Source organism: Tympanuchus pallidicinctus, unplaced genomic scaffold, assembly GCF_026119805.1.
Source record: "Tympanuchus pallidicinctus isolate F22 unplaced genomic scaffold, pur_lepc_1.0 scaffold12, whole genome shotgun sequence".
Classification (NCBI taxonomy): domain Eukaryota; kingdom Metazoa; phylum Chordata; class Aves; order Galliformes; family Phasianidae; genus Tympanuchus; species Tympanuchus pallidicinctus.
The window spans coordinates 15,882,765-15,910,387 of NW_026294637.1; the positions used below are offsets into that span (position 1 = coordinate 15,882,765).

Here is a 27,623-nt window from a genome sequence, read left to right on the forward strand (position 1 = left end):
CAAAACAGAAAACGAACAAGATAAAAAAGACATCTAGTAATTCTATTTAGCCAGCAATCAAAACACAAAGTTTTGAAAGAAACATTCTATGATATTCGAGGCTTTGCCTTCAGTGAGATGTCTCTTTACCTGTAGCAGTTCTTTCCTTGATTTCTTCGAGCTTCATTAACGTGGCTGATGTTAATCTTTCAAGATCCATTCCCTTACTTGTCTGGAAGAATTCTACCATTGCATTTATTGTTCTCTTTTAAAGACAAAGAGACAAAAATTAACAACATGTTTTAACAACATAATGATAAGCAATTCAGAAAAAAACTACAAAATAAATCTTAATCGAGCAAAGAGAATGAAAGCAACAGTTAAAAAAAGAATCACAAAAGAGAGAACAATTTTGATTACTAAACTTACTGCATCATATTTTATTTCCACAGGCTGTGATTCAATACTAAGACTCTGATCAGCAGTACTATCTTCTGGATTAGTATTAAACTCTATTTTCAATAGAGAAGACTTGCTGTCCCCAATGGAAGCCACAAGAGATGGTATAATGTTTTCCTGTCTCAGGCCGGTAACATACCAGTTTTCAAGCTTTGCTTCCACCCTAAAGACGACAGGTGAGTAATTACTATGTAGATTAGAAACTGGAACAGTTCCATCTATGAGGAACAAGCAATATCAGAAGGCTTTTGATTAAGGAAAATAAGAAATCAAGCTAGTGTCACAGGACTAACAAACCACATGGTTAACTCATTGTAACATGAATAAACTGTGAAGAAATAGGTAGGAGCCATGTTCTTCACAAGGGTGATATTTTTCTTTCAACTGCAGTTATTAGAAACAGAATTCTTTTCAGGGTGCTGGGTCTCTCTTGCTGGAATCTCTCTATGGACCACTTCCCGCCAAGTAAACGATATGGCATACATTTATGTCAAATTTGTACAACTTTTCTGGGGGTTGTGATCACACCTTTAATAAAACTGCTTTCAGCAAAATATTTCCACAGTTCACAACTCAGCTGGTGATCCTATGCATGAAGTCAAAAGACAAAGGAACTGCAAATGAAAGTGTGAACAAATGCAGACTTGTTCTCCAGACACTGAAACCATTCTTACATCACTGTGTAACAATAACTTGTGCCCATTATTTCTGGTGTGATTTCTCTCAGAAGAGAAAGGTTTCCATGTGCTGGCTCATATGTACACACAATATACAGGCATGGATTTTTTTTTCTGTAGGAAGTAAGCCACATCACATTCAATAGCTTGGCTGGAACGTATTAGCTAAACCATTGCACACTGCTTAAATAATTCCCAGAGTTAATATACAGCACTTCAACATATAAATTCAACAAACAACTCATTCACATTCACACAGCAACAAATAATATTCTTTTCCTCATTCCATTCAATATTATTCACCAAACTGACAATATCTTCTAATTATTAGAAAGAATGAAACAAAAAAAAAAATCCATGTAAAAAAATAAATACAATTTTCAAGAAAAAAAAAGGTGTAAGAAGTTTCAAAAAAGTAATATTTCTACAAAAGCAAAATATAAATCTAATTACTTAATGGCTTGTGCTCCTGGGCGTTGTGATATTTTTGTACTCAAATCAATTATCTGAACTTTGAGAGTTTCTGCCACATTCTGGTCTTCTTTAATTGTAAGAGAAGTGCTCACCAGCTTCAATGTCACAATATGGGCAATATACTAGCAAAGAGAGAGAAAACTGCAATTAGTCATCTTCATCACAAAATTTTTTCTGAACTCCTAATTTAAATGAATCTAATGCAATGTGGAGTTATGGCTAAACCAGCAGCCATACATCCACATGCAATAACCTCAGTTTACAGAACCTTCAACCCTCACCAGATATTTCTCTAATATAAAACATGGTATTTCAAGAAATGCAGAGTTAATTTGAATTTTTTTTTCTTCTAAGAACTCACAGGGGTTTTAAACTATGAAATCAAGTGTCAAAAACATATTTTGCCTATGTACCATTTGTGACTGTGTCAATCAGCAAGTTAAGAAAAATTGAACCATACTCCATAATTAATTTGAAGCCTGCACATTTCCATGTGGTATTGACAAAAATGAAAGCACCTTTACAGTTCACTGTTTGTCTAAACCAAGAAATCAACCTTTTCCTACACAAATGCACTGTTTGCATTTTGCATCTTCTTTGCTGGTCACAGATGCTTGCTGCGGCTCTACTCTTCTCAATCTGATAAGCACCTAAGCTCACAGGACTGACTGTACAGAGAATAATACAATGTCGCCACTTAGAATTCTGAGCCTTCCCATGGGAAGCACAATAATAGAAAGATTTGTTGTTAAACCATCCCCTTAAGAAGTTGTTTACCTGTTTCGGTAAGGAAAGGTGATAGGAGCTCTCGCTATAGCCAATAGCAGTAAAAAGCTTAGCCTTCTCTTCTGGTGTCATTAGTTCATCGATAGCTAATAAATAAATATATACATACATAAATAAAATCCACAAAAGCTTACACTTCAGCTAGCAACTATAACCAATTTCCCTCCCACTAGTTTTCTACTGTGCTTAAGTTCTGTTGACACAAAGCTCTATATTATATTGCAGTAAAGTCCACTTTGTAAAATAATAAGCAGCCTTCATATATGGCATTATGTATGCAGCACTAAAATTACCATCATTTATATTACGAAACGATCCACATTGTCCAGCAATGAAAAGAGCTTTGAGGAGTACTATCAGAAGCATTTTCTCATTTAGATGGAAGATGACCAGAATACAATATTTCAGTTGCCACCTGTGAAACCACAGCTAAAAACTCGATATTCTTCTCCTTAGAAGGTTCTGAAGTATTTAGGGCCATTTCAGAAATACTCCCTATTTTCCAACTCAATCATCAATAACAGTAAATAAAATCATAAAATAGATCACTATTGTGTGGTATTGTCTATTTCATACTCACTTCTGCACAGTAGGGAACATACAGTAAGACATACCGTAACTTGCTTCTTTGTCTTCATTCAACCAAGTATATAGAAACACTGATGTCTTAAAAAGTTACTATATTACAGCCTACACTTACTTTCAGGAACAGATGATTCTTCATCTTCCTTTTTTCTAGATTCTCTCCTACCCCAGAAACCACTAAACCATCCTCCACTTTTTTTTTCAGCTTCAATGCCTTTCTTCTTCAGTAGTTTCTGTCCTGATCTTATTGTCTACAAAGCAGACATTAAAATATGTAATTAATTATTATGTATTTTGTTTTCCTGTAGATTATGTGTTTAATAGGCATGAGAGGGACAGCAACATCACCCCTGCAAGAGGGACTATTCTGAGCTTACCTTCAGAATGCTAAGTGTTTTTTACCTTAACTGCAGACCTCAAATTTTCCCTAGCATTGTAACAGGCAACTACTTAGTGTCACAAACGATTTCCAAAATAAAACGCAGGTTTCATCTACCTCTTAAAAATTCTATCATAGCTGTTGTTTAATTAAATTTGCTGTCCACTAGAAAGGCATCAGAATATTTGAAAGTACAGATTGTGTGGTAACAGCTGTATATGTTTGATTTGAAAACCAGTAGAGCTAGTCTTGAAATAACAGAAGTCAAAGGAACAAAACAATCATTAATGCAGAGACATTAATGCTAGACAGCAGAAACAGCGCACGCAGTAGTAAGTATTGGGGAATCGCTTCTAGTTTGTAAACTGATTTATTCCTGTCCTGGAAAAACTGGAAGCTTGCCTTCTTTTTTCCCCATTCAGCCATACTCATCACCACAGATTTTGTCAAGACTCTATAATGACCAAACAATCCTATTTGAAGTGCTACAATATTACTGAACAGAAATAATTTCTTACCTCAGCTTGTGCCTGTTGTCTTGCTAGGACTATATTGAAGACATCAAGCTTTTTTTCTAGGTCCTGTAAAAATATAAAATATTTTATAATAAAAATAAAATATATAAAATGTTAAAAATAATATAATATGAATCATCTGCTACTCAGTCACATTTAGTAAAATCTCACTACTACAATTTCTCTACCAATCCTTTCATATTTACTCTCCAACTTCTCTCTAGACATGCTCCTTTCTTTTAATGGGTACATCTGCTTCTGAAGCCTGATGTTAGTATAATTTTTATCCTTCTATCTTACACTTCAGTAAAAAACCAAAGTTTATTATCCTACAACCAAGAAATGTTAATTTACACATCTACATTAGAATTCTTTCTTTCCCCACCAGGTTATGTTGGGCTTCTGATTAAAACTGTCTTTCTAGAACTCTTGTGCTCTAAGAAAACCATCAATCTTGATGGCTGTCATAAATATTTAAAGAATTATGTAATCAAGGGATAAAAAAATATTTGCCCTTGAGTGAAACACTGCATACCTGAATTTGTCTCTGCGTTTCTTCTGACAGTTTGCTCTGTGTCAGTTTGTTCCTGTATGCGTTTCTGTAACTCTTCAGAAGCTGCCTATGTTGTTTTATGTTACTCCACGACCACATGCGAGTACATCTTTTGATGTGAACTTCAAGAACGCTGTCACCTGCATACTTCCACCTACAATAAATTCACACACGTGAATAATTTCATATTTCATTTTGTGCCCTGCAACTTAGAAACTGCAGAAGGAGTATTTTATTAATACGCAAACACTTTCTTCATTTAAGCAATTCACTTATAAAATTTTAAAGTTTCTACTTCACTTCATGAAAAGACCGAAGGCTTATGTTCCATGTCTGATGAACTATAAATTCATATTCACTACTGACTTCCACATGTTTACAAATCTGGACTATAAAAGCATAAAGAACATTTAAACACTTTGATAAGTAGCATCAATTCATTATTCAGAAAAAGATCCATAAAAAATGTAATCAGCTCAAAACTAAGAACTAAAATTACAGTTGACACGTTTCCCTTGTAATACATGTACTAATTTTTTCTTTAGTTTTTCTAAAATTGTACTCTAACCTTCAGAGAGATCACTGGAGTTTTGTTCAGAGATTCTGGGATCAAAGTTAGCTTTATAAGTCATTTTCATCACCTGGATCTTTCACATAATCTGCTCTGCAAACTATTTTTACTTGGCTACGCAAAGCTACGTTAAGTTTTAATGACACATGCAATCCAGTTTTAAAAGCACACTGTCCACAAAGGAGGATGATAAGACTGGAAATGACTCAACACATCTCGACACATCACCCAGAGCGCATGACTAAATGCAACTTACCATTGCCTGGCATTTTTATGCAGAGGTACATTTGGCCTAAATTTTCTGTACGGTGCATTGCGAACCATGTAATCTATGGACTCCAGAAGGTCAATCATGCTGAGGTACTAAGCACAGGAAAACAAGTTCCTTAGCAAAAGTTTGGATTTCATTACATGCAGTATTTCCAGTAGAAATATATGTTTGTAAGGCTGCCTTCAGTGCTCCCCAAACTACACAGAAATTTAGGCCTATGCATTTTCATTGCTACTTAAAGTAGACCAACAGCTATACCTATTGCTGTTGGAGGATGCTGCCATCTGAAATTCTGGTTTCCTTGAGAGACAAAACAAGTCTATTTTTCTTACTTCTATTCGCCTGCTCAAAACACAGGCTTGAACTTTCTCAAATCTTATTTTCTTCCTTTGTCAATATAAAATTGTCCCAATATTGGAACTGCATTTGCACTAATAATCTTGGCACTGTTCTCAATACAGACTGCATTTGGGAATCGATTAGAGCTAAAAATACACTGAAACTGTAAATTATAACTGAATAAGCAATGATATTGCTAGGGAGCTATCAAAATGAGTTTCACAGTACTTCAGTGGGCTCTGTTCCCAAAGCCAGTACACACCACTCATTCCTACTCTTGCTTTTACCCTTCCTTCTCTCCCATTACAGTGCTGGCTTATAGTTTCAGCAGATAAAGTGAGACAAGGGTTAATCATAAGAGATTCCATTTTCTGTTCTCTATTCCAAGTGCTGTTCTCACAGCTTCTGCAGGTAACAAGGTCAGAGAGCCTGAATCTAACAGCGGGGAGCAACTGTTACACAAGGATCACATTTTTTAATCACAATTACTGATACAGCTCCTCATAAACTCTGAAGTAGGTGACAACTGACACCAACCCAACTTACCTGTGGCTTTGTGAGTTCAATAGCAATTCTCTGTACTTCTACATTACAATCAAGCTTGGGAGTTTTCAGTTCTGCTTCTGCATTTGGGTTGATAAAAACTCTTGCAGAGGCTGATACTGGTCTAAAAACTTAAAAAATTAAAAAATTGAGATTAATTTAAAACAGGAAGCCATCTTAAAAATACTTAAGCCCGCTGCCTGATATATCACCTACTCCACATAATATGATGTGTACACTCAAGACCCACAGAAACAGTTCAACACAGTCAAGTGCAAGGTTTTGCACTTGGGTCAGAGTAATCCCAGATAAGTATACAGACGGGGTGAAGAACTTGAGAACAGCACTGTGGAGAAGGACCTGAGAGTCCTGGTGGATGAAAAATTGAACATGAGCCAGCAGTGTGCTCTTGCAGCTTGGAAGGCCAGTGGTATCTGGGCTCCATCAGAAGAGGGGTGGCCATCAGGGACAGGGAGTGGAATTGTCCCTCCCTACTCTACTCTTGTGAGGTCCCATCTGAAGTACTACATCCAGCTCTGGGGCCCCCAATACAGGAAAGACAGAGAGCTGTTGGAGAGGATCCAGAAGAGGGCCACAAAGATGATCAGGGGGCCAGAGCACCTTTCCTACAAACACAGGCTGAGGGAGCTGGGCTTGTTCAGCCTGGAGAAGAGAAGGCTGTGAGGAGACCTCATTACAGCCTTCCAGTATTTAAATGGGGATTATTAAAAAAAAAAAAAAAAAAAAAAGGGCGAATCAACTTTTTAGTTGGGTAGACAGTGATAGGACAAGGGGGATGGTTCCTTTCAACCCATGCCATTCTATGATTCTATGAAACATTTAATTCATACAACAAATGAGATCAGCCCAGCAATAGATAGAAAAAAGAAAAAACCTCTACAATGTTAAATTTCACAAAAGCCTAAACATAATGAAGCTAGTATGGATATGCCTGTACGATCAGTTCAGACCAACAAAAATGCTCAAAACAGTGTATGCTCACTCACTCGTAGCTTACTTACTGTACTCGTAGTCTTGAGGCTGGTTATCACCATATGGAATTCCTCTTTTCAGTTGATCCTGTAAAGGAATATGATACTGTCTAGCAATTGAAGGATATTTACTGTTGGTCTACTTAAAATTTAGAAGACATCAGGAATTTAGAGGACAGTTCAACTCCAATAATGTTTCTGCAGGAGTTTCCCCAAACCTTCACCCCAAGTACTTAAAAGTAAAATGTTTTAACACAGCAGACTCAATAGGTTTCTCTCATCAAGTAGAATGTTATTACAATTTAATTCAACTTCATTCAGAAATTCACTGAACCTTCATATCTTGCATCAACCAGCGTTCACTAATTTAAAACATTCTAGCAATCGTGTACATGCAGACATGTAGTGTAATAGATGAAGTATTTGTTTTTAAACTCCTTGAAGGTGCAGAGACAATATATTCATAATCTATCCTTCCTCATATTTATCCCATAAGGAAGCTGTTTCAGTCTTCTGATATTCCACAGTTAAGAGAGAAATGAAAGATACAGTGTCAGGAAAATAATGCAGCAGCCTGAGAGGAATGAGCAACTTCATGCTGGAACTGAGTCCTCATTCAAAATGAGGTCTCTTCGCTGCTGCAATTCTTCAGCAGTTTTTTGAAGATGCTATACAAATACCAATTATTTCATCTAGTTCATGGATTGCAACGGCACTATCAGTTAAAACAGGACACACTCTTTTAAGAAGCAGTACATACAATGCATTATATGAAGGCAGATGAAGTACTTGTTACTGTCCTATTTTACGAAGACTATCAATATCAAGCATAGTTTTTACAAGGAAAACATCTTACAGATAGAAATCTCTTCCACTAATTTCTTTTCCCAATTTCTTATTTTAAAATGTTTCGTATTTTACAAAAAAATACACATGCTAATTAAAGATATTTGCATTTAAATGCACTTTCTGAACTCCAGTAGTGAAAGTAAGCTTTTCAATAAGCTTAAGTGTATAACAGCTAATCTCACAAACAGCCATATGCTCATGTTATTTAAATATGAAGACTGTTGTGTGAAAGTGACAGACTGCTATGGATTACACAGCTTATTTCAACTACAAGGCAGACCAATCAGCTACTGTGCTAAATCTGATTTCTTGATAATACTGCTTACAAGTATGACTGAAATGGCCTATCTAGACGGAAGTCCTAGCATTTCAGGAAACAGGATATACTGCAGACTACATTTAAATGTATTCTAGTCTCAGTTTCAGAATTCTCTGTACTGAAAAGGACTTCACAAGCAGCTGAGAAGATTTACACAAGGCATCTTACGCCCATGCCAAATACCACACCTCCTTCATTACAGCTTATTAAGAATGTGTAAGCATCTCTACTAAACTAAAAAGGCATAATGGAAAGCACCCTGAGGAATTTTAGCTGTAAGAGTATGCAGACAGGACAAAGAAACAACATATTCACAGCATCTTATACATGCAGTGAACTTGAATTCCAACTTCTAGAAAATGAGAATTATCCTACAATGGGAACCAGAACTAAAATAGAAGGAGGTCTTGGGTTTCAAGTTCCACATTAACAGCAAGAATTCAGAGTACATTTATTGACTGGCTGGTTTTACCAGTTTTGAAGCATACTTCCTTATTAGCATCAAGTCCATCACGTTAAGTGTATGCTTTGTTCACAAGAGAAAAATAAATCATAACTGTAGAAGACTAGGACTGCAGAAGAAATGGAAACAAGGAATACTGTATGAGGATACACGGAACATTTGTATAACATTTATAAACCCAGTGTGTCAGTAATGCACTGTATTTTGCACAGACGTACTTATTCAAACCAAAAGTAAAATGCAGACAATATACAGCACATGTTCAGCGTTCTCCACAAAATGAAACAAACACATTTCTGATCAACTAAGAAGAGTAGTCATACGTACAATATTCCAAGCCAACTAACTTGTTTTCATAATCCTTCTAAGATCACTTTCAAAACGTAAACTATTCATTCATTTACCAGCCAGCAGCTCTCTAGAATAACTAGCTGCTTCTCATTACCTACAAATCAGCCATCTTTTAACCACATTTATGTAATAGCAATCTGAAACGAACTTAACAGCAAAGGCACTTTTGCAATCAAGTACTCCTCACCTGCAGTACAGAAGGAGGATGTTTGCCCTCAGCTGCAATTTATGTCTATATAATTGCCCTATTAGTAGTGCTACATTCCCAGTTTCTCTTTAGACTAAGTAAAAGTTGTTTTATTTAATTGCTGCCTTATCTCATGAGTATTTCCTAGGCTTACAACATTACAATTTGCAGTATACCACTACTCATCTAGCTAACAGCAACTCAGAACACTAACAAATCAGAGAAACTAGACACAGCCTTCGAGTAGCTCATACATGCAAACTGGAGTTTATCCCTCCCCAGTAATTACCATTTTAATTATTTCCAGCATCATCTCTGCCACACAGTCTACCTTAATTATGTTTCATTTTCAGAAGTCATCATTACTCAGTCCTACTGAGTACTTCCAATGTAAAGCTGTGACTCTTTTCAACTTGACAACTGAAGCATGCTCATTTTTCCGTATCTGTTTCCCAAAAGAGGGGTGCTACCTTCAGAGAAATACTATATTAATTCCTCTAACTCCCACGTCGGACAGTGGACAGTTACCACCTACAAGGTATAGTCTGCTAAAAGAAAAAAGAATAAATGCTCTTTACTTGATGTTCTTGCTCTTCTCTTTGGCAATGTTCTTTGCTTTACTGACTTGTTCTTCTGTTTGGCTACATCACATTGGTTAGTTTCACTTACACAGCTTAGGTATCTTGATAATATAAAGTCTGTGCTCCAATAAGGTTTAATATTCTGAAATTTTAGTAACTCTACGTTTGTTTACTATTTCAGCTTTCATTACAGTAGCTAAATAAGACCTCGTATAGCCCAGACATTTAATAAACAGTACTGAGCACGAGCACACTAAGTCACACGCTAATAGAACTGTCCTTACAAACCCAGTTTCCAACCATCTCCAAGTCTGTAGGAGCTGGTAACACATAGAGCTTCCAAAGCATATTAACCATCAATGGCACAATGAATTAACACATGGCCCTGCTATCAGAATAGAGCTGACCAAATGTCTGGGGTTGAGTGTTGCTGAAATTAATAAGACGTTGTCTGAAACAGTGTAACAGTCGTGAGATGGAGCACCACTCAACATTCAACTCTACCTTACCAGTATCTGTTCATGGGAGCCGTGATAATACATTTTGCTGTGTACATTCCAATAGGCACTGAGGCTGTCCAAGCATAAAAGCTGCAAAGAAAAAAAAAAAGCATTCAACAGATTCCATACTCTGTATTCAATACATTCTATGAATTTAGCTTCCACTTGGAAAAAAAAAAAGGTTATACAACAAATCTACTATAAGCACTGAGACACATTTAATCTTTTAATACCATTTTGAAAAGAAAATTACTTGCTAAAAAGCATGCTCTTAAAGTGCACACATTCACACACACTGATAAAAGGTAACTGGGGTGGGGAGGAGCAAAAGGGCATGCTTCACTACCTGAATTCCAAATGTGTTTTACATATAGACTACTATAGGAAATGGCAATTTGACAACAGTTTGAAATCATAGTTACTACACAGATTTCTGTCTTGCTGTGTAATGTTGTTTATGAGCAGATCAGTGTTTGCATTGATTGCTTAAACTATGGAGTAGAAAGGTATGCCTTACTTAAAGCCAGTCTTTTTAGTTCTACTTATTAAAAAATTAAGTAAAAATACAAGAATTCACAGTTTTTCCAATTTTTCTCTGTACCTGCATACTACATCTCTCCAATAACAGTTGCTAGCTAAAATTTTTAGCCATTTAGGAAAAAAAAACAAAACACATTACCTTGTAAATTACTTTTGTAGCATCACTTAGAATTGAAGGTTTCCAGTTCTCATTTGTTGTCTGAAATTCCAAAGGCACAGAAGTCATTCTGTGATGCACCTTACCTACCACATCTGTGGCTTTATACTATTTTTCCACGCACAGAATAAATCATTTTGGTGCCACCAGATTACAGAGATCAACTTCTCTAGACTGCATACATGCAAGTCAAAACCCAATTCCAAATTTGTGAGTTACTTTTAGCTCTCAACTCCTTATCCTAGCCATGAAATCCCATGTATTTATGGCAAACAAGTTAGCTGAAATTCTCTCTCCTCTCTTCTCAGGAGGCCTGGCAAAATACCACATTCTTCAGCATGATGTAACATCTGCCTTAATTTATCTACTGGACATAGAAACAAGCTTTCCTATGAAATTAAGCACATTCAGTTTTAAAGATCACTTGGAACAGTGGAAAAAAGAAATTGCTTGTCACAAAATAGTATGATGTTATCTTCCCTGCTACTTGTACAAACTTCAAGGACTATTTACATGGAGCAAAGGCTGTCTTACCCTCCATATCCATACAATAATTGCATTATATTACATGCCTGACTTATCTCTTCTGGTGCCCAATCAAATATAAGTAAATCAAAACCATGAACACATGCATGCACACAAATATTACCAATAAACTAAGCTCGCCCAATGTCATTCCCATGGAAATTGGACACTGTGGATCTGTGACCTGCAAAATAGAAAAAGAACAGCTATTTGTCCATACTCACCGCATACTAAGAATCATGTCATTAAAATTGATTGAAATCTTGAGCTGTTTTCCTTTGCTTAGTTTTTAAGCATTCAGTTGGGTCAGTACCATACAGCTGCAGATTAAAGGCTTAGGAATTCAATTCTGAAATTTTCTTTCAGGTTTTTAAACCTTTGTATAGTAAAGAACTGAAGAACTGTCAAGTACCATGTCTCAGTCAACTATAGCACTTTCTGACTTCCGTTCTTCCCACCACTGTAAATACAGTGTCTCTAAAAACAGATCTAGAATAGCTCTGGGTAATGTTTTATGCCCAATGCTTCCTCTCTACATGCAGCTATCTCATCACAAACTGCTTCACTCATATCCAGGAAGCTGGATGGGGGTAGAATACTACCTATTACCTATTAGGTATTTAACTTTTTGTTTTCCAACTCATCCTTAAGTTCACAAGTCCCTGCCATTCTGAATTCTGGTCATTACAATGAAAAGTTCTGCATATCAACTGTTTGTACCAATGTATGACAAACTGTCACCACATAAGTTTAGTGAGCAAGGCAGCACCAGGCAATGCAAAATAGAGATTGTCTACTTCACATATTCAAAATAACTCTGGCTTTCAGTTGTACCTTAAGTATTTAATTCTAAGATACGCATAAGAAGTCACAGCATTTTTTCAAAATGGTAAATAACAGTTTGTGTCTGTGGACTAGACCATAACGACTGCACTGGAGTCATATAAAATGGAGAAAGCACGTTCCAAGTACTTACATCATCTTCGTATTTAACATGAATGCCTGTGATCTTGACTTGGACATTTTTTATAACTTGAGTTGCAAGTTTTTCCAAGAAAGTATCTTTCTTCTCCTCCTTTGGTTTATCTGGAAAATAAAATAAAGAAATAGCATCCAGTGAAACAATACATATGGAGTTTAGCTACACCAACAGCTATTCCAATGTACACTTAATACTTATTCTAATGTGAATACCTGGTACTTGAGTTTTTAGCTACTTAATTTTTTTTCCTTTTCTGTATATCCATATTGTGAAAACGTAATATTAGTTTTGTGCACCACAATTGTAAGAAAATTTATGTCTAAGTTTCACTAACAATAGTGCAGCTTACACTGATCTCCAGATTGACTTTTAAGGTATACCTCCCCGCACCCTCCAAGGCAGAAGCCCCTTAGAAGTTCATCAGCAACTAACAAGGAGTTTCAATTAGAAAACAGGTAAGAAGGTGTTATTTAGCACAAAATATCCTAAAATACCCAGGTGAAGATGATGCTTAGATAATAAAGGATCAGTTCATTAGAGCTTTTCACAGGATATTGCCTGAGAAGATTAAATAGCTTGCATGCAATAAATGAAAATATAAAGATACTCTGTGAAATATTCTAGTTTTTCAGTAGTAGAGCTGTACTCTGATCATTTAAGCTAAGTTAGAAAATTCAAATTTCAGAAGAACTAAGCACAAGTGTATCTGATCCAATAACCAACAACAAAATGCTCTCTCTACTTTATTTTCTCTTTCAAAAAGGGAAGGAAAAATAATCAGTGGACGCATATGCAAGACTAAGAGAAACTAATACAAACAGCACGCAAACTATGTAGCAGTTAAAAACAAAATCAAAGTCATGTTTCTTACCCACCTTTTGAGTGATCACGACCTTTAAAGGGTCTCTTAAAATGCTTTTTATACTTTTTACGCTTACGTCCTTTTTTCAGGGCAAGCAATTTTTTTGGGAAAAGCATAAAATTCAAGTTAGCAAAGCAGAAATGCAAGAAAGAAAAGAAAAGACAGCAGAAAGTTTAGCTTGTCAAAACAGAATACCTTAGAAAGTTCTCATTAAAAGAATTAAAGAATTTCATAGCTGTTAAGGAAGCAATCAACTAATCCTCACAACACAGAGCATCATTTTCCATCATTCACATATACATGAATTCACTTTCATGGAAGCAACTGAAGCACTGCCTTTTCTTTTTCTACTCCATGTCAGTAAAAACTTCAGATTCAGTATAGAAATTGCACTGTGATCGAGGGCCATGCCAACTGCAAGTGTAAATGCACGTTTCAAGATCTGTTACACAAGATCCCATGAGTTTAAGGAGTTAGCCATAATCACCAGGCTTCTCAGCAAATACACACTCAAACTTTTTAATGAGTTCATTTCAGATCTCCAATGTACAAAGTAGATCTGAAAACAGAATCATGACTACTTGTTAGAACCCTGGTGAATATGTTTTTCTGTAATCCAAGCTTTTATTTCACGACTTCAGGCAAAGGCACGTAACGAAACACTTAATAGAATACTCATATGGGAAAAACACTGAAGTCAAAATCCAGATGAGACTTCCATGCAAGTGCATAACTTCCAAGTTAAGATATTCATGATGTACAAGGCTTTTCAGTAAGATTCTCACAACAATCAACAGCAGGATATGAAAGTAATTGAATGAATGACAGCTGAAAATGCAAAAAAAGAAAAAAAAAGCATACAGAAATAATAATTCTTTAATAGTTTTATATGAAATTAAATTCTAATATTCACACACAAATTGCAGTCAAAAAAAACAAACACAACCACTCCACAAATTAAGCTAATGGTCTGTTTTCCCACATTTCTAAAGAAAACCAGTTTGTTGAGTTGTCTCATTTCTTTCACCCCTCTGGCCATAAGGGGGAAAAGAGCCTAGCAATAGGGCTGCCTGCACTTAACTTAATAAGATATACCACAAGAAGGGTGCATCCTACTAAAGTTGGAAACAAGCACAAAGGCCAGTTTAACTTAGAGGAAGAGCTTTGGTTTTTATGCAGTTTGCGCATTCCTTCAAAGTAAGGAGGAAAAAGTGCCAGCCAAGACTTCAACCTGTCCTGTAAGTACTTACAAAATGGTCACCCTACAAATAAAAAAATAAGAGGGCTAAGGAGGGAGTAGGAGAAAATCTACACCAACGTTTTAATGCTGAAGAATGCCATCAGCATTTTATGACACTCTGAATTTGACACAGCTGATAGATAACTTCCTAAACAGTCTCCCAGTCTTCTTGAAGAGCCTCAGTCACTTAAAGCCTCTACCTGAATCAGTAATCATTAAAATCTTATTTCTAGAATCATTGATATGCACATGCTAACCAAACATGCATTGTTTCCTTATTTCCACATTGGGCAGCTTTGGTTTTGTTGTTGCTGATGTTTCAAAACATAAAGCTGCAATTAACCATGCATACCCACCAGGCTTGGTGTCCTTGTAAATCAGACTCTCCAGCCCATACAGGGAATCCTGTGAATGAGCACCTTGGTCCACATGGCAGCAAATAACCAAAAAATGCATTTTGTTTAAAAGAAGGAAAACAGCCCAATTTCATGTTACATTCAGCTCCTGAAATAACACTGAGTTCATAAACCTCGTGTCAAGACAGTATTTACGTTGTAGTACCTAACAACCAGAGCTGCTTCAGAAATACCTACTTTCAAAGACTGCCTACAGATGGATATTATGGCATTTGCTTTTTACCTCAATCCAGCAAGAAACAAGTGTTTCAAACTTTGGTCTCCATGTATGAGTTTCGATACTGACAAATTTAAATAGCTTGGAAAATAGAAAGTGTTCTGCTTCTGTTAGCAGATCTTGCTACCACTTCTCTATCACATTACACTAACCACACAGAGACATGACCACTTTGTTCAACATCTGAATAGCATGACCTACTGAATTAAGATTCTGTGCATATTAATGTCAGTTGAGTACTAATAGAAAGAGCAAATAAAGCCAAGAATTCACAGACGTGAAAACATTCCATTCAGTTATTTCCCAGATTTTTACCATCTAAGTGAGTTTAAAAGCTTTTAGAAAGAGCTGAATTTCTTATTAGTTCACAGAACAGCAGAGCAGCTTGGACCCCAAGAACTTTGTATCTAGCAAAGACAGGAGATCTCCTCATACAAGAACTGGACAAGTCATCCTGACCACAATAACCTAGAAGAGAAGGACTGCAATTTAGAATAATCCAGTTTGAATGTTCCTCTAGTTTCTGACTCCTCAGGAGAAAAATTTAATAACGCAGCCTTGCAAAACATGAGTAAAAATCTAATTGTAGCTCTTCATATGACAAGTCAATCTACTGAGGTATCATTTTAAAAAAATTCTTTCCCAACGACTTGCAAACATTGGAGGCATTAAATCTCTTTCAGAAATACTAAGACTTTTCTGCAGATGCACTAACCACTGCACAAAGCTCCAGATCTGCTATTCCTTTAGTGTTGCCTATTAGATTAAACTCTTCTTATATTCTCCCTTCATCCCACTGCTACTGATGCAAAGAATTACAGCTTAGGCATGGCTATAGCAAAGGTCAAACTTCAGTACTCTGTGAATATTCTTCTCCTTCTGTAGGAAGTAACAGTTGCAAATTTCATCCACTGAAGTAGCTTAGCTCACAGATAGTTTCTGACATATTAAAGACAATAAATAAAGCAGGGTTCATTTCTGCACTCCATACAGACTGGTAAACAGTTGTATGAAGGACTGCAAATGTGTATTTCAAACTAGCAAAACAAGAATAAGGCAGTAGTGTCCTGAAGCTGGAAAATAAAGCAAGCAGAGAGGCTACAACACAGACTATCTTTCCCCAAATATTCTATGAACAATTTCATTTTCAGGAGCTTTTCCAAGGCCCATGACTTGCAGAATTACCATTTTCACAGAGATGCATCTTATTGACCATTGTACCTCCTATCACACAAAACCTTCAGTAATCAGGTCTTTAACAAGCACAGTTACCTGTCATGAGTTCAGAGCTTGGTCTCTGTCCAAAGCAGCCTATTTTGTACCATAATTTTAACACAAGTATTTGTTATGATAAAAAATAAAACCAGACTACCCAATCTGAAATATTCAATTATTTTAACCAATTAGTTTTAAATTCTTAATGGTCTAGATCCAAACTTTTAAGTAAAGTTTGCTGTCTTCAAGTTTAACTATTTTCTTGTGTCACATTTCTTTCCTCATCAAGACAGTCCCATTTCTTAAACCAGATCCAATGCAGTTCCACAGAATGGCTTAGCTCAACAGGGACCTCGCAGATCATCCAGTTCCATCCCCCTTGCTATTGGCAGGGTTGCCAACCACTCGATCAAGCTCCCCACAATCCCATCCAGCTCAGCCTTGAGTACTTCTAGTGATGGAACACTCACAAGGCAATCTCCAGGCAATCTGTTGCAGCACCTCACCACACTCTGAGTAAAAACATGTAACCTAAATCTCCTTTGCTTTTGGTTAAAGCCATTTCCCCCTTGTCCTATCACTATCAGACCATGCAAACAGTTGGTCCTCTCCTGCTTGTAAGCTCCTTTCAAGTACTGGAAGGCCACAATGAGGTCTCCCCAGAGCCTTCTCTTCTCCAAGCTAACCAAGTCCAAATCCTTCAACCTTTCCTCATAAGAGTTGTGCTCCAACCCTCTGAACATCTTCACTGCCCTTTTCAAAACCCATTCCAACAGTTCTATATCCCTCCTGTTCCTTCTGCTCACACTCCCTGCTGCTCCTTAATCTCTCTACCCTCTCCTTGAGCTCTGCCACCACCATCATCATATCACCATAGATCATATATCTTTCACCATACAGTAAAAACCAGCAGAAACTGAAGGCATTATTGTTGCTATTTTTTTGTGAAAAGCATTAAACCTTTCCACTTTCCTTTGAATTTCTTTTAAGCAAAGAATGACTTCTCACATGCACCTCTAAAACATCTTTAGAATTTCAGTAATGAATGTTGATTTACATAAACATTTGCCTCATGAGATGCAGCTGCTCTCTTTGGTCCTGTTCCCAAAGAGCTTTATGAAAAAGAAAAAAAACAAAACCATACCAGATAACTGAATTCTCATTTCCAATGGACAAAGAAGTGTTACTCATTTTGTTTACCATTTCATAAGCATAAACTAGAGAGGAAAGAGCCTTTTTAAAGCACTGTAGTAAGATTAGCTAGACACTTAAAATTTATTAAATCAGTTACGAAACACCTTCCTTCATAGCACAGTAAATTCCCAAATTCCATTGACAGTTTGCATTATTAACTTGTACCTTTTTCGGCTGCTTTCTGCAAGGCTTCCTCAATTCTGGCCAGCTCCTTTTGTTTATTATCTTGCAAGTACTTTTCTTCCTTCTCTGCATCATATTTAATGCCTGTAAGCCAAGTTGGGACAGCATTACCCTACATTGCAAATGATGTAAATGCATAATCAAGCAATGTGCACATTCTGAACATTATGTTGCAAAATGACACTTTAAACAAAGGCTATTCTAGTTGCTGAAACCTCCATCCTGCCCCTGAAAATAGTAGGATACAAAAGCTTCTACCAACATTCAAGCACTGTTTTACAGGAGTACCTTTCCACATATAATGAGGCATGTAAACGTGCTCTGCACTGTATAACATGGTGTGATTTCTGCTACACCTGTACATGATATTCCAGAAATTTTAAAGTTTTCTTATTATAACAAAGCATCTGACATCAGAGAAAGGAAATTAGGTTCCCTGATCTTCTCCCCTCCATAAAAATCAGTTCTAACAGAATTATTGCTATTGATTGTTATTAATTAGGAGCAGACTGTATCTTGCAACAGTCAAAAGACCTAAACCATGGTAGAAGAGTGGATTCAAGATAGCACACATCAAAGGAATCACGTTTGTTAAACTGAACTTAGAACGCACAGACACAACCAAGACTTTCCATAAAGGCAACAAGTGCTCTTTTTGCCCACCATTCTTCCACTCACTTCTCTGCATTTGTCTAGAAAGTTCCCTGGGGAACCGAGTGTGAAAAACAGCAGCTTATTTAATGGTACCTTTGGATATTTATCTCTTTGATTATTTCACTATGCTGAGATTACTTACTTGCTCCAGGAACTATAAGAAGATACAAGCCTTCTAGAGTTGCAACAACTGCTTCACCATACAAGTTCTTCCAAGGAATCTTCAGAGTCAGTTTATCTACAAAAAACAGATAAAAGTTAACTCAAAGAAAAACCTACGCTGTGATTAGTTTGAACATATAGTGAGGTCATTAGTTCTATTTCTTCATGTTCTAAATGCCTTAGAAGTTGAGGAGAAACTGTGTGAGTACATCTTTTATGAAGCCCTTGGAGTTAAAAATACACACAGAGAAAACGCGAGCAAGAAGTTGCAGTTTTGAGTCCAAAGACTTCAGATCAAAAACTGAGACTGTGATTGGATTGGAATAGAATACATTTATTTCCAAAAAAACATTTCATTTGAAAAAGCAACGCAGACCTTTAGGGAAAGAATTTTTAACAACATGTATCTAAGAGCTGCTAAACTCTTGGCACGTCTGCCAATCTTTCAGCAATCATACTTAAGTTCTTCATATTCTTAATCCACCCTTTGAAGAGACACACATTCTAGCTCTACTAAACAGCTCCCTTGATCATCCACGTACCTGTGAAACATTTCAGATACATTTTTCACACTCAGTCTATAATGTTACACAAACAGTGTTACTCAGGGAACTTTTTATCACTTACGTAGGGCAGTCACATTAGACATCTGCACTAGTTCAACAGCAAGTACTATTACAGAGACCACCTAAGAAACCTCCATAAAAGAAATTGAAAGGCAAGACTGATCTTGAGGCTTGTACTCAAAATTCCATTTTAAGATTCAGGTTGAAACAAAACAAAACAAAACAAAAATCCTTACCTATCTGGCCAACTTTAACTCTGAAAGGTACATCCAGTTCACTCTGTAAAAGAAAAATAAGCATTAAACAGATTCATGTACTGCAAAGGCAACTTGGTTCAGACAGCAGAATTATTATCCTGATTACTCTTAAAACTGTGCACACAAAATTGAAGTTCCAGAACAGATGCAGCTCTCTGTATGACACAGGTATCATTAATCAGCAATGCTCATGTGAACATGGGAATCCATAAATACAGTCAGGCTTGTAGAAAGCCAAAAAACAAAGGAGTTACACATTTCTAGCACCTCTTTAATACAAGCATGACAATGCTTTGCAACAAAAGTTACCCAAGAAGTAAAGTTTCATCTACATATGAGAATATAATTTTACTTCTTCGTTCAGTCATTCCACAGGTCTTATCTTTTTGATAATCAGTACAGCACTTAGAATTTCCTAATTTTCCTTCCTTACCTACTCCCTTTCTTACTACCATGTTATAAAGATGTCTTCGTCAAGGGCTGTAAGTATAAAGTTATCAGCAAAAGAAGCAGGTAAGACATGAGCAACAAAGAAAAATGAGTGATGTCAAGCAAAAATTTAGCATGTTTTCCCTAATTTTCCTGAGTGCAGTGAGAAGCACACAGAAGTTTGTTATAATCTTTCAGTAGTACAGCTATTCTTAGCTCAGGACACAATAACCAACCAAGGATTTTTCAGACAAGAATCAGGGTACTGATTGGAAGCTCTTTCTCGCTTTTTTTCCCCCCTTCACTGTTACTCCTATTTTAACAGGAACATTTAAATAACCATATTACATGGTTAATCAGTACATACAAGTCACATTCAGACTATAAACATCTCAAACATGTCACCCTTGACAGTTTTAGCTGAGAATGAACTTACATAGCCACAAACATAAGCCTTTATTTCATCAACAGATGAAATTTCTCCCAGTGTACCCACACCTAAACACAGCATCACAGTCTCTCAGAGGACTTCAGTTATAACAATCTGCAGGAGTCAGGCTTTAAAAATCCATTTATTCAACACAAACAGAAAAAAAGAACACACAGATCTGCGCATACCAGTTGTTCCTAATAAGTTGTTCTGAATCATACAACCATCTACTGCTTAGACATACAAGTGATAAACACTATGGAAGTCCAAACTATGACCTTACGGAAATACGATTATGCAGCAGTAGAAGAAATTCAGTTCTCTAGGTTCTACTGAAAGACTAAAGCAGTAACAGAAATGTACAAACATTTTAGTTTTACTATTTCAAGTTTCAAATATTAGGACAGGTGATATCTATGTAGAATCATAGAATTTTTAAAGTTGGAAAAGACCTCTAAGATCATTTAGCCCAACCATCACCAATACTGCCCACTAAATCGTGTCCCTCCCCTTTTTTTGAACACCTTCAGGGATGATGACTCCACCATTGCACTGGGCAGCCTTTCCCAACACCTAATCACTCCTTCCGAGAAGAAATTTTTCCTAATATCGAATTTGAACTTTCCCTGCCACAACTTCAGGCCATTACCTCTCATCCTGTTGCTGCTATTTGGGATGAGAAGGGGACCCCCATCTTGCTACAAACTCCTTGCAGGCAGTTGTAGACAGCAACCCCTGAGCCTCCTCTTTTTCGAACCGAATCATCTCAATTCCATCTGCAGCTCCCTACAAGACTTGTGATCCAGAGACTTTACAGCTTTGCTACCCTTCTCTGGACACACTCCAGAATCTCCACATCTTTCTTGTAGTGAGAGGCCCAAAAACTGAATACAGTGCTTAAGGTACAACCTCACTGCTGCCAAGTACACATGGACTACTACCTCCCAGTCCTTCTGGCTGCACCTTGGCCACCTTGGCACAGTGCTGGCTCACATTCAGCTGTCAACCAGTACCCCAATCCTCTTCCTCCATGCAGCCTTCCAGTCACTCTGCCCTAAGCTGTACCCACACATGGAGTTGGTGTAACTGAAATGTAGGACCTGTACTGGGTCTTGTTGAACTTCATCCCATTGGCCTCAACCCATCAATACAGCCTGTTCAGATGCTTCTGGAGGGCCTCCCGACCCTCAGGCAGACTGACATGCAGAAAACATCAGAAACGTACTTGAAAACACCATTGGTCATTTCTCAGAAGCACTTTTCTTGGGCATGTACTTATGATATAACCTGTGGACTTTTTTCCCTGTGTTCCAATACCATTAGCAATGTCAGAAGCCGTTAACCAAGTACCATTTTCAGTAACAAGCAAAGAAGGCGCATACTGTGAAGTGAGACTACACACAGTAAGCAGACCTGGGGCTTAGTCCTTAGACCCACTGATACAGCTTGAGAATTAGTGGAATACTTACTAGTGCATTCTCCTTTATTTGTAAGTTGTCAAGTGCAACATTACCTACGTGGAAGAAAAAAGTTCAGTGATTTCAACATCTATGCACAGCAAGCTGGAACAAGGAAAACAGCCACAGCCTTCCAAATATAAGGCCTAACAATAGTGGGCACAGGCACATAAGAGTCACACATGAGGAAAACTGCACATGTAACACCAGAGTGCTTCAACACCACACTTCCTAGGGCGATGTTCTTTATAATATAGGTATGAATCATTCCCCGCCATGGCAACTGCGCAACCGAGCTGAGAAGAAACGCTTCGGCCCTCGGGGCACGCGCAGCCCCCACAAGAGCCGGCCATCAGCGGGCAGCCGCCCCGCCCCAGCCCCCTCAGGGGCACCACCCGCCGCCTGGGGGCGCCAACAGCGCGGGAAGCCGCGGCCCCGTCGACCACCGCCACCCCTCACGAGGGAGCGACGAGGCCCAGCGCCCGCCGACTGACCGCCCCCCGGGGGTGGTCCGCGGTCCCTAGCCGACCGACCGCCTCTCCGGGAGCGCCGCGGCCCTCGTAGCGACCGCCCTCCGCGGGGGAGCGAGCAGGAGGTAGGCTCCGCGGCCTCGGGCCGCCCGCCCGTTCCGCACTGGGGCCGCCAGCCCTCGGGGGACCGGAGCCAGCGAGACCCGCTCCCCGCGAGGAAGCGCCCTCCCCGGTGGCAGCGGCGGCCCCGCTGCGCCACAGAGCCGGGTCGGAACGGGCTCCTTACCCCCCCATATGCCCAGTTTGAGCTGGGATTTGTTCAGGTTCTCCACATAGTCGCCCAGGAAGCGGTTCAGCAGATCCGCCACCACCGACTCCAGCACCATAGCGGAGGCGGGCCCACCGTACGCCGCCCGCGGCCCACCGTGAGCGGAGAGCGGCGCGGAGGGGAGGGATCAGGGAGGGGTGGCGGGGCGCGGCGCGAGGCAGCGCCGGGCGCGTTCCCGCGGTCAGGTGACGGGGCGGGGCCGCGCAGTGCCACACGGAGAGCCGGGGCCGCGCAGGGGTTGAGGGGACGGCGAAGCGCTCGGGGTGGCTGCGGAGCCGCTGTTTGAGGGACTACGGGCAGGGAGAGGAGCGGCCCCGAGGCGGGAAGCAGCGCGCTGAAGGAGGCGCGGGGAGGGCGAGGGTCGCCTCGCAGCGGTGCTCGCTGATAGTTCTTCCTGTGCACAGAAGAACGTTCGTGTTCAGCCAGCCGCCCGAGTGACGTGAAAACTGACAGAAAAGGAGAACGAGGAAGGGGAAATGAGTACTGGCAATACTCAGGGCTCAAGAATACATGAAAATAAGGCAACGTGGAGACGATTAGAGACGAGGGAGGCAAATCACAGAATCACCAAGGTTGGAAAAGACCTATAGATCACCCAGTTCAACCATCCACCCATCACCAATAGGTCTCACTAAACCATATCCCTCAACACAGTGTCCAAACATTCCTTGAGCACCTCCAGGGTTGGTGACTCTTCCCTGGACAGCCCATTCCAGTGCCTGACCACTCTTTCAGAGAAGCAGTATTTCCTAACATCCCGCCTGAATCTCCCATGCGCAGCTTTCTGGTCCTATCACCAGTTACACGAGAGAAGAGGTCAACCCCCGGCTCACTGCAACCTCCCTTCAGGTAGTTACAGAGAGCAATGAGGTCTCCCCTGAGCCTCCTCCAGATTGAACATTCCCAGCTCCTTCAGCTGCTCCTCATAAGGCCTATGCTCCAGACCCCTCACCAGCTTTGTCCCCCTTCTTTGAACCCGCTCCAGGGCTTCAGAGTCTCTTGCAGCGAGGGGCCCAAAGCTGAACACAGTTCCCAGCTCAAGGTGCAGCCTTACTAGAGCTGAGTACAGGGGAACAATCACTTCCCTGTTCCTGCTGGCAACACCATTCCTGATGCAATCCAGGATGCCATTGGCCTTCTTGGCCACCTGCGCACACTGCTGGCTCCTGTTCAGCCCAGCATCAATCAATACACCCAGGTCCAATTCCTTGCACGGTCTTCCAGCCACTCTGCCCCAAAGCCTGTAGCATTGCCTGGGGTTGTTGTGGCCAAGGGCAGGACCAGGCATCTGGTCTTGTTGAACCTCATCCCATTGGCTTCAGCCCAGCTATCCAGCCTGTCCAGATCCCTCTGTAGGGCCTTGCTACCCCCAAATGCTGCTTCAGAAAGCTGATAAAAACATTGTGGAGACGAATGCAAGGGTGTTTTGAGAAACCACCGCTAAAGGAGCAAGTTTTTGCAAACTGATAAAAGTCTATGAGCAGCTGTAAAAGAGGTGGATCTGAAGGGTTGTGTGTGGTTATCTCCATTGTGCAGGAGGCACGAATGTGAGGTCACCCCTGTATGTATGGATCTGTTAAATCAGCATGTTCAGTAAAGCATACGGCCAGCCCAGAGCAAATGACAGCACAAGAAGATTCCTTATGTAGTGCTGTACCTCAATGTGTGCCACATCTGTACATTGCTAGGATGCTTAAATGCTTAAGTTTTCCACAAGCATTTTTCAACGTTTAAAGCGCGAGGCAGAACATTGCGCCTCTAAGACCAAAGTTCAGATCTGCAGTGGTTCTTAAACACTTGATCCATGTTGATCAACAGCTTGTTGATCTGTGCGATTGGGTGGGAGAAGTTGTATGGCAGAATGCTGGAGACACGTGGAAATTGTGGAAAGGTTCATCAGTGGGAAATTTCACCCTTGTATAACTGTAGGCACCCACTGGTGAGCACCAAGAGCTCACTGAATGCCTTTTCCCTTGCACTTAACTGTGGCAGTTCTTGGACAAGAGCTGTCAGATGCTTTATTAAAATTTATTAATCAAAATCATCTGTGTATGCAGCATTCTGGGCCTTTTGCAAGGCTGGTTAACGCCTGTATGTGGATAAATTTGTTTTAAATTGAGTCATTAGTGCCATTTTTGTTCTTTCAAAGAATTCTACCTGTGTCAAGCCAGAGGTGATTCCAAGGACCTTCCAACTAAACATGTGATGATATCTGACATGATTACTGTAACAGATGAGATTTTTCGTTAGAGAGTGGCATTCGAGTACCACATTCTTGTGCTATGCTCTGTTTAGCTTCAGACAGGAAGAAAAAATTCTAATTATTTAATTTATAGAAACTACAGAAAGTGACAATTGGTTTTTTTACTTCTTCCATGCAGTGCTGTCTGTGCAGAGCCATTTGTACCCTTGGGAAGCATCAGTGCAAGAAAACAAGGTAGGAAATTGTGTGCAGAGCTTCTGCTGCCATTCTGATTGGTAACAAACTTTCATTTGTGATTATTACAGTAAAACTTTAAAAGAGCTTTGCTTATTGTGCTTTGTATATATAAACTGTGGCTGAATAACTAAGCTTTGAGCAAAAGCTAATCAATGACAGCTCATCCTCTTATTGTATATAAATTTAAGAGCAGTTGTGCAAATCAGTGTCACTAAATGTTCTCTATAACAATTATATAATATAAACAGGATGATAAAACCATTTTCTTTGCTTCTCGTAACAGCTGTATTGATTTCTGCACAGAAAATTCTGCAGAGATCAGTTTATCACAACTATAAGTTGTTGGATAACAGATGAAAACAGCGTTTATGTGGTCAAATCATTGTCTACTTAACCAAAATGATTTTTGAAAATCATCTTGTTACAGCATGTAGTTGAGTAAATGAAATTTCTGTTGTTGTTTACAAACATGCTTTCCTAACAAACACAAATATGTGGCCTAGTGGATCAAAAATTGCTCCCAAAATAATGTGATTTCACCTGGAACTGAATTCCCAGAAAGCCCAGCCTGTGTCAGGTATCTTGTTTCAGTAAAATCTGCATGTATTTCAAAAGCAAAATAGAAGGAATACAGAGTGGAATTATGAATGGGCAAGCTGTGAAGAAGGCAGTTACATAGATATTTTATTGTACTGTAGACATACATGCAGTTTCTTTTAAGCACTGAGATTTCTGAAATAACAGATGCAGAACAGGAACATTGGTATTTGCTTACCATTCACTGAAAGCACAGATAATGTTCATTCACTGCAAGGAAGAACCTATGCACTCTGCCCATTTTTTTCTAAATGCCAACATTGAATAGGCATTATTGGTTTGATAAATATGAATAGAGTCAGTAGTTTAACTCAGCTGAAAGTCCTCAAAACCACGTTTCTTGTGTACTATGGTAGCACTATTTCCTAAAAGGAGCCATAAACACAGCACTGTAACACTTAATGTTGTGTTTTACTATTTATGTGGCAAGATTTGCTCAGGTCCCTCAGGTAGAACTTCCTGAAGAGCAAAGCCTGAAAGAATAGGAAATCTGCGCAGAAAGTATTGGTTTCAATCTTTAGTTTTATGAACAGAAATACACATTGTAACAACAAATTTTTTTTGGTGTTGCCTGTTACACAGTCTTGCACACATAAATAAATATCACAGCATAAAGCTAATTTGAGGTGGGTACATGGATTGATCACTTAATAACCCAGTTTTCTTCTCATCTTTTACTGCATTAATATTACAGAATCTCCAGCTCCTACCATCTGACTGTTGGCAAGTGAACAGATGGCAAATTTTATCCACTATACCTCAGAAAACAGAGTGCATGCCTGTTAGCAGTTGGGAAATCAGCCAAGTAATGTAGCATCGGCTCTCCTCATCACAAAGCCTCCAGGGATTAGAGGACTTTGTGATGAGTTACATCAGGTTGCCAAGAGTCTTGTCCATACAAGTTTTGAAAATGTCCAAAAATGGATACACCACAGCTTTGCTGAGTATCCTGTTCTTTATCCACCCGAATTCTGAGAGGTTTTTCATTCCTTTTAGGTGCTGAGAATCTCCTGTTAAATAATGTTTTATTGTAACATTCTCAGAAGACATAACTTTATATTTAAGACATACATAGATTTTAGACTTAATGGATGCAACAAGTCAGTATTGATAATTTTGCCATCCTTCTTTTTCTAAAAATGGTAATGACAATAATAATAATAATAACTCTGTGGAACTAATACTATTTTATGTTGTTGCTGGGTCTATGTTTTTTATTTTATACTTTATTTTTCACTGTTTTTAGTCTTTCTTCTAAGCAGTGCACAGGAGATTTTGTTCATATTGAATGCCTTTACGGAAAATAAGGGAAAACAAAAGATGGCTTAACACTTTTACATCAACTGCTAAAATGAAGGATGAAAACCACCCAAATTGACTTGTATAAATTACATAAAACTGCTAAGTAGTAATATCCTGAGATCAGTGTTGGGAACTCTTGCAATACTTGTTTCAAATACATCAGCAATCACTAAATCAATTGATTTGGACATATTTAGATGGCTGAAACACTAAGAAGATGTCAACATACAGCAGTAATCTGCTATTCCTTTCCCTTGTGACAGCTGGAGTCTCACAGTTCTCAATGGAGAGCCTTGGAGAACTCATATTGATACTGTTTCACTGTGTCTTTTTCCCTCTCTGTGACAGAATAATAAAGTATACAAGATTTCTAGGCACAGAAAATATAAGAACTAATTGGTAAGTAAATGAAAGTGTGTCAGTATATGAAGACAGCATTAACTTCATCTGCTATACTCGGGCATAGTCATTTTACAAAGGGAAAAAGTTTGTCTTTTGTAATAAAAATAACTTCATCCATCTAGAGAAACCCCAGTTTTGTTTCTCCGGATAATTTAAACTAGATATATTGTCCAAAATCTAGTGCAATGGCTGGATTTATTCCTCTATATAGGATGCCACCTCTGT

At 38.8% G+C, this 27,623-nt stretch overlaps 1 protein-coding gene and 1 long non-coding RNA gene across 7 annotated transcripts in view; one reads left to right on the forward strand and one right to left on the reverse strand.

The window, feature by feature from the left end:
• Positions 1 to 22,720, reverse strand: part of VPS13C (vacuolar protein sorting 13 homolog C) — a 79,659-nt gene extending 56,939 nt beyond the window's left edge. For 2 of the 4 annotated variants that reach the window (XM_052672303.1, XM_052672306.1), the window contains exons 1-21: positions 22,616 to 22,720; positions 21,872 to 21,915; positions 19,523 to 19,565; positions 18,701 to 18,796; positions 17,887 to 17,988; positions 15,036 to 15,098; positions 13,453 to 13,518; positions 12,572 to 12,681; positions 11,720 to 11,779; positions 11,053 to 11,112; positions 10,383 to 10,463; positions 7,154 to 7,211; positions 6,135 to 6,262; positions 5,235 to 5,341; positions 4,390 to 4,561; positions 3,858 to 3,920; positions 3,076 to 3,211; positions 2,367 to 2,461; positions 1,569 to 1,711; positions 409 to 601; positions 130 to 244 (exon numbers count right to left, since the gene is read on the reverse strand). In XM_052672303.1, the coding sequence (XP_052528263.1) occupies positions 130 to 244; positions 409 to 601; positions 1,569 to 1,711; positions 2,367 to 2,461; positions 3,076 to 3,211; positions 3,858 to 3,920; positions 4,390 to 4,561; positions 5,235 to 5,341; positions 6,135 to 6,262; positions 7,154 to 7,211; positions 10,383 to 10,463; positions 11,053 to 11,112; positions 11,720 to 11,779; positions 12,572 to 12,681; positions 13,453 to 13,518; positions 15,036 to 15,098; positions 17,887 to 17,988; positions 18,701 to 18,796; positions 19,523 to 19,565; positions 21,872 to 21,915; positions 22,616 to 22,715 (2,035 nt within the window). In that variant the 5' untranslated portion in view covers positions 22,716 to 22,720. The remainder of the gene's footprint in view (positions 1 to 129; positions 245 to 408; positions 602 to 1,568; positions 1,712 to 2,366; positions 2,462 to 3,075; positions 3,212 to 3,857; positions 3,921 to 4,389; positions 4,562 to 5,234; positions 5,342 to 6,134; positions 6,263 to 7,153; positions 7,212 to 10,382; positions 10,464 to 11,052; positions 11,113 to 11,719; positions 11,780 to 12,571; positions 12,682 to 13,452; positions 13,519 to 15,035; positions 15,099 to 17,886; positions 17,989 to 18,700; positions 18,797 to 19,522; positions 19,566 to 21,871; positions 21,916 to 22,615) is intronic. The other 2 variants (XM_052672307.1, XM_052672305.1) reach the window with 1 other exon arrangement.
• The window catches only part of LOC128075499 (uncharacterized), a 31,846-nt gene continuing 26,503 nt past the window's right edge, over positions 22,281 to 27,623 (forward strand). For 2 of the 3 annotated variants that reach the window (XR_008203862.1, XR_008203863.1), the window contains exons 1-2: positions 22,285 to 22,454; positions 25,039 to 25,094. This is a non-coding gene — a long non-coding RNA (uncharacterized LOC128075499). Of the gene's footprint in view, positions 22,455 to 25,038; positions 25,095 to 27,623 lie in introns of all 3 variants that reach the window. The other variant, XR_008203864.1, reaches the window with a different exon arrangement.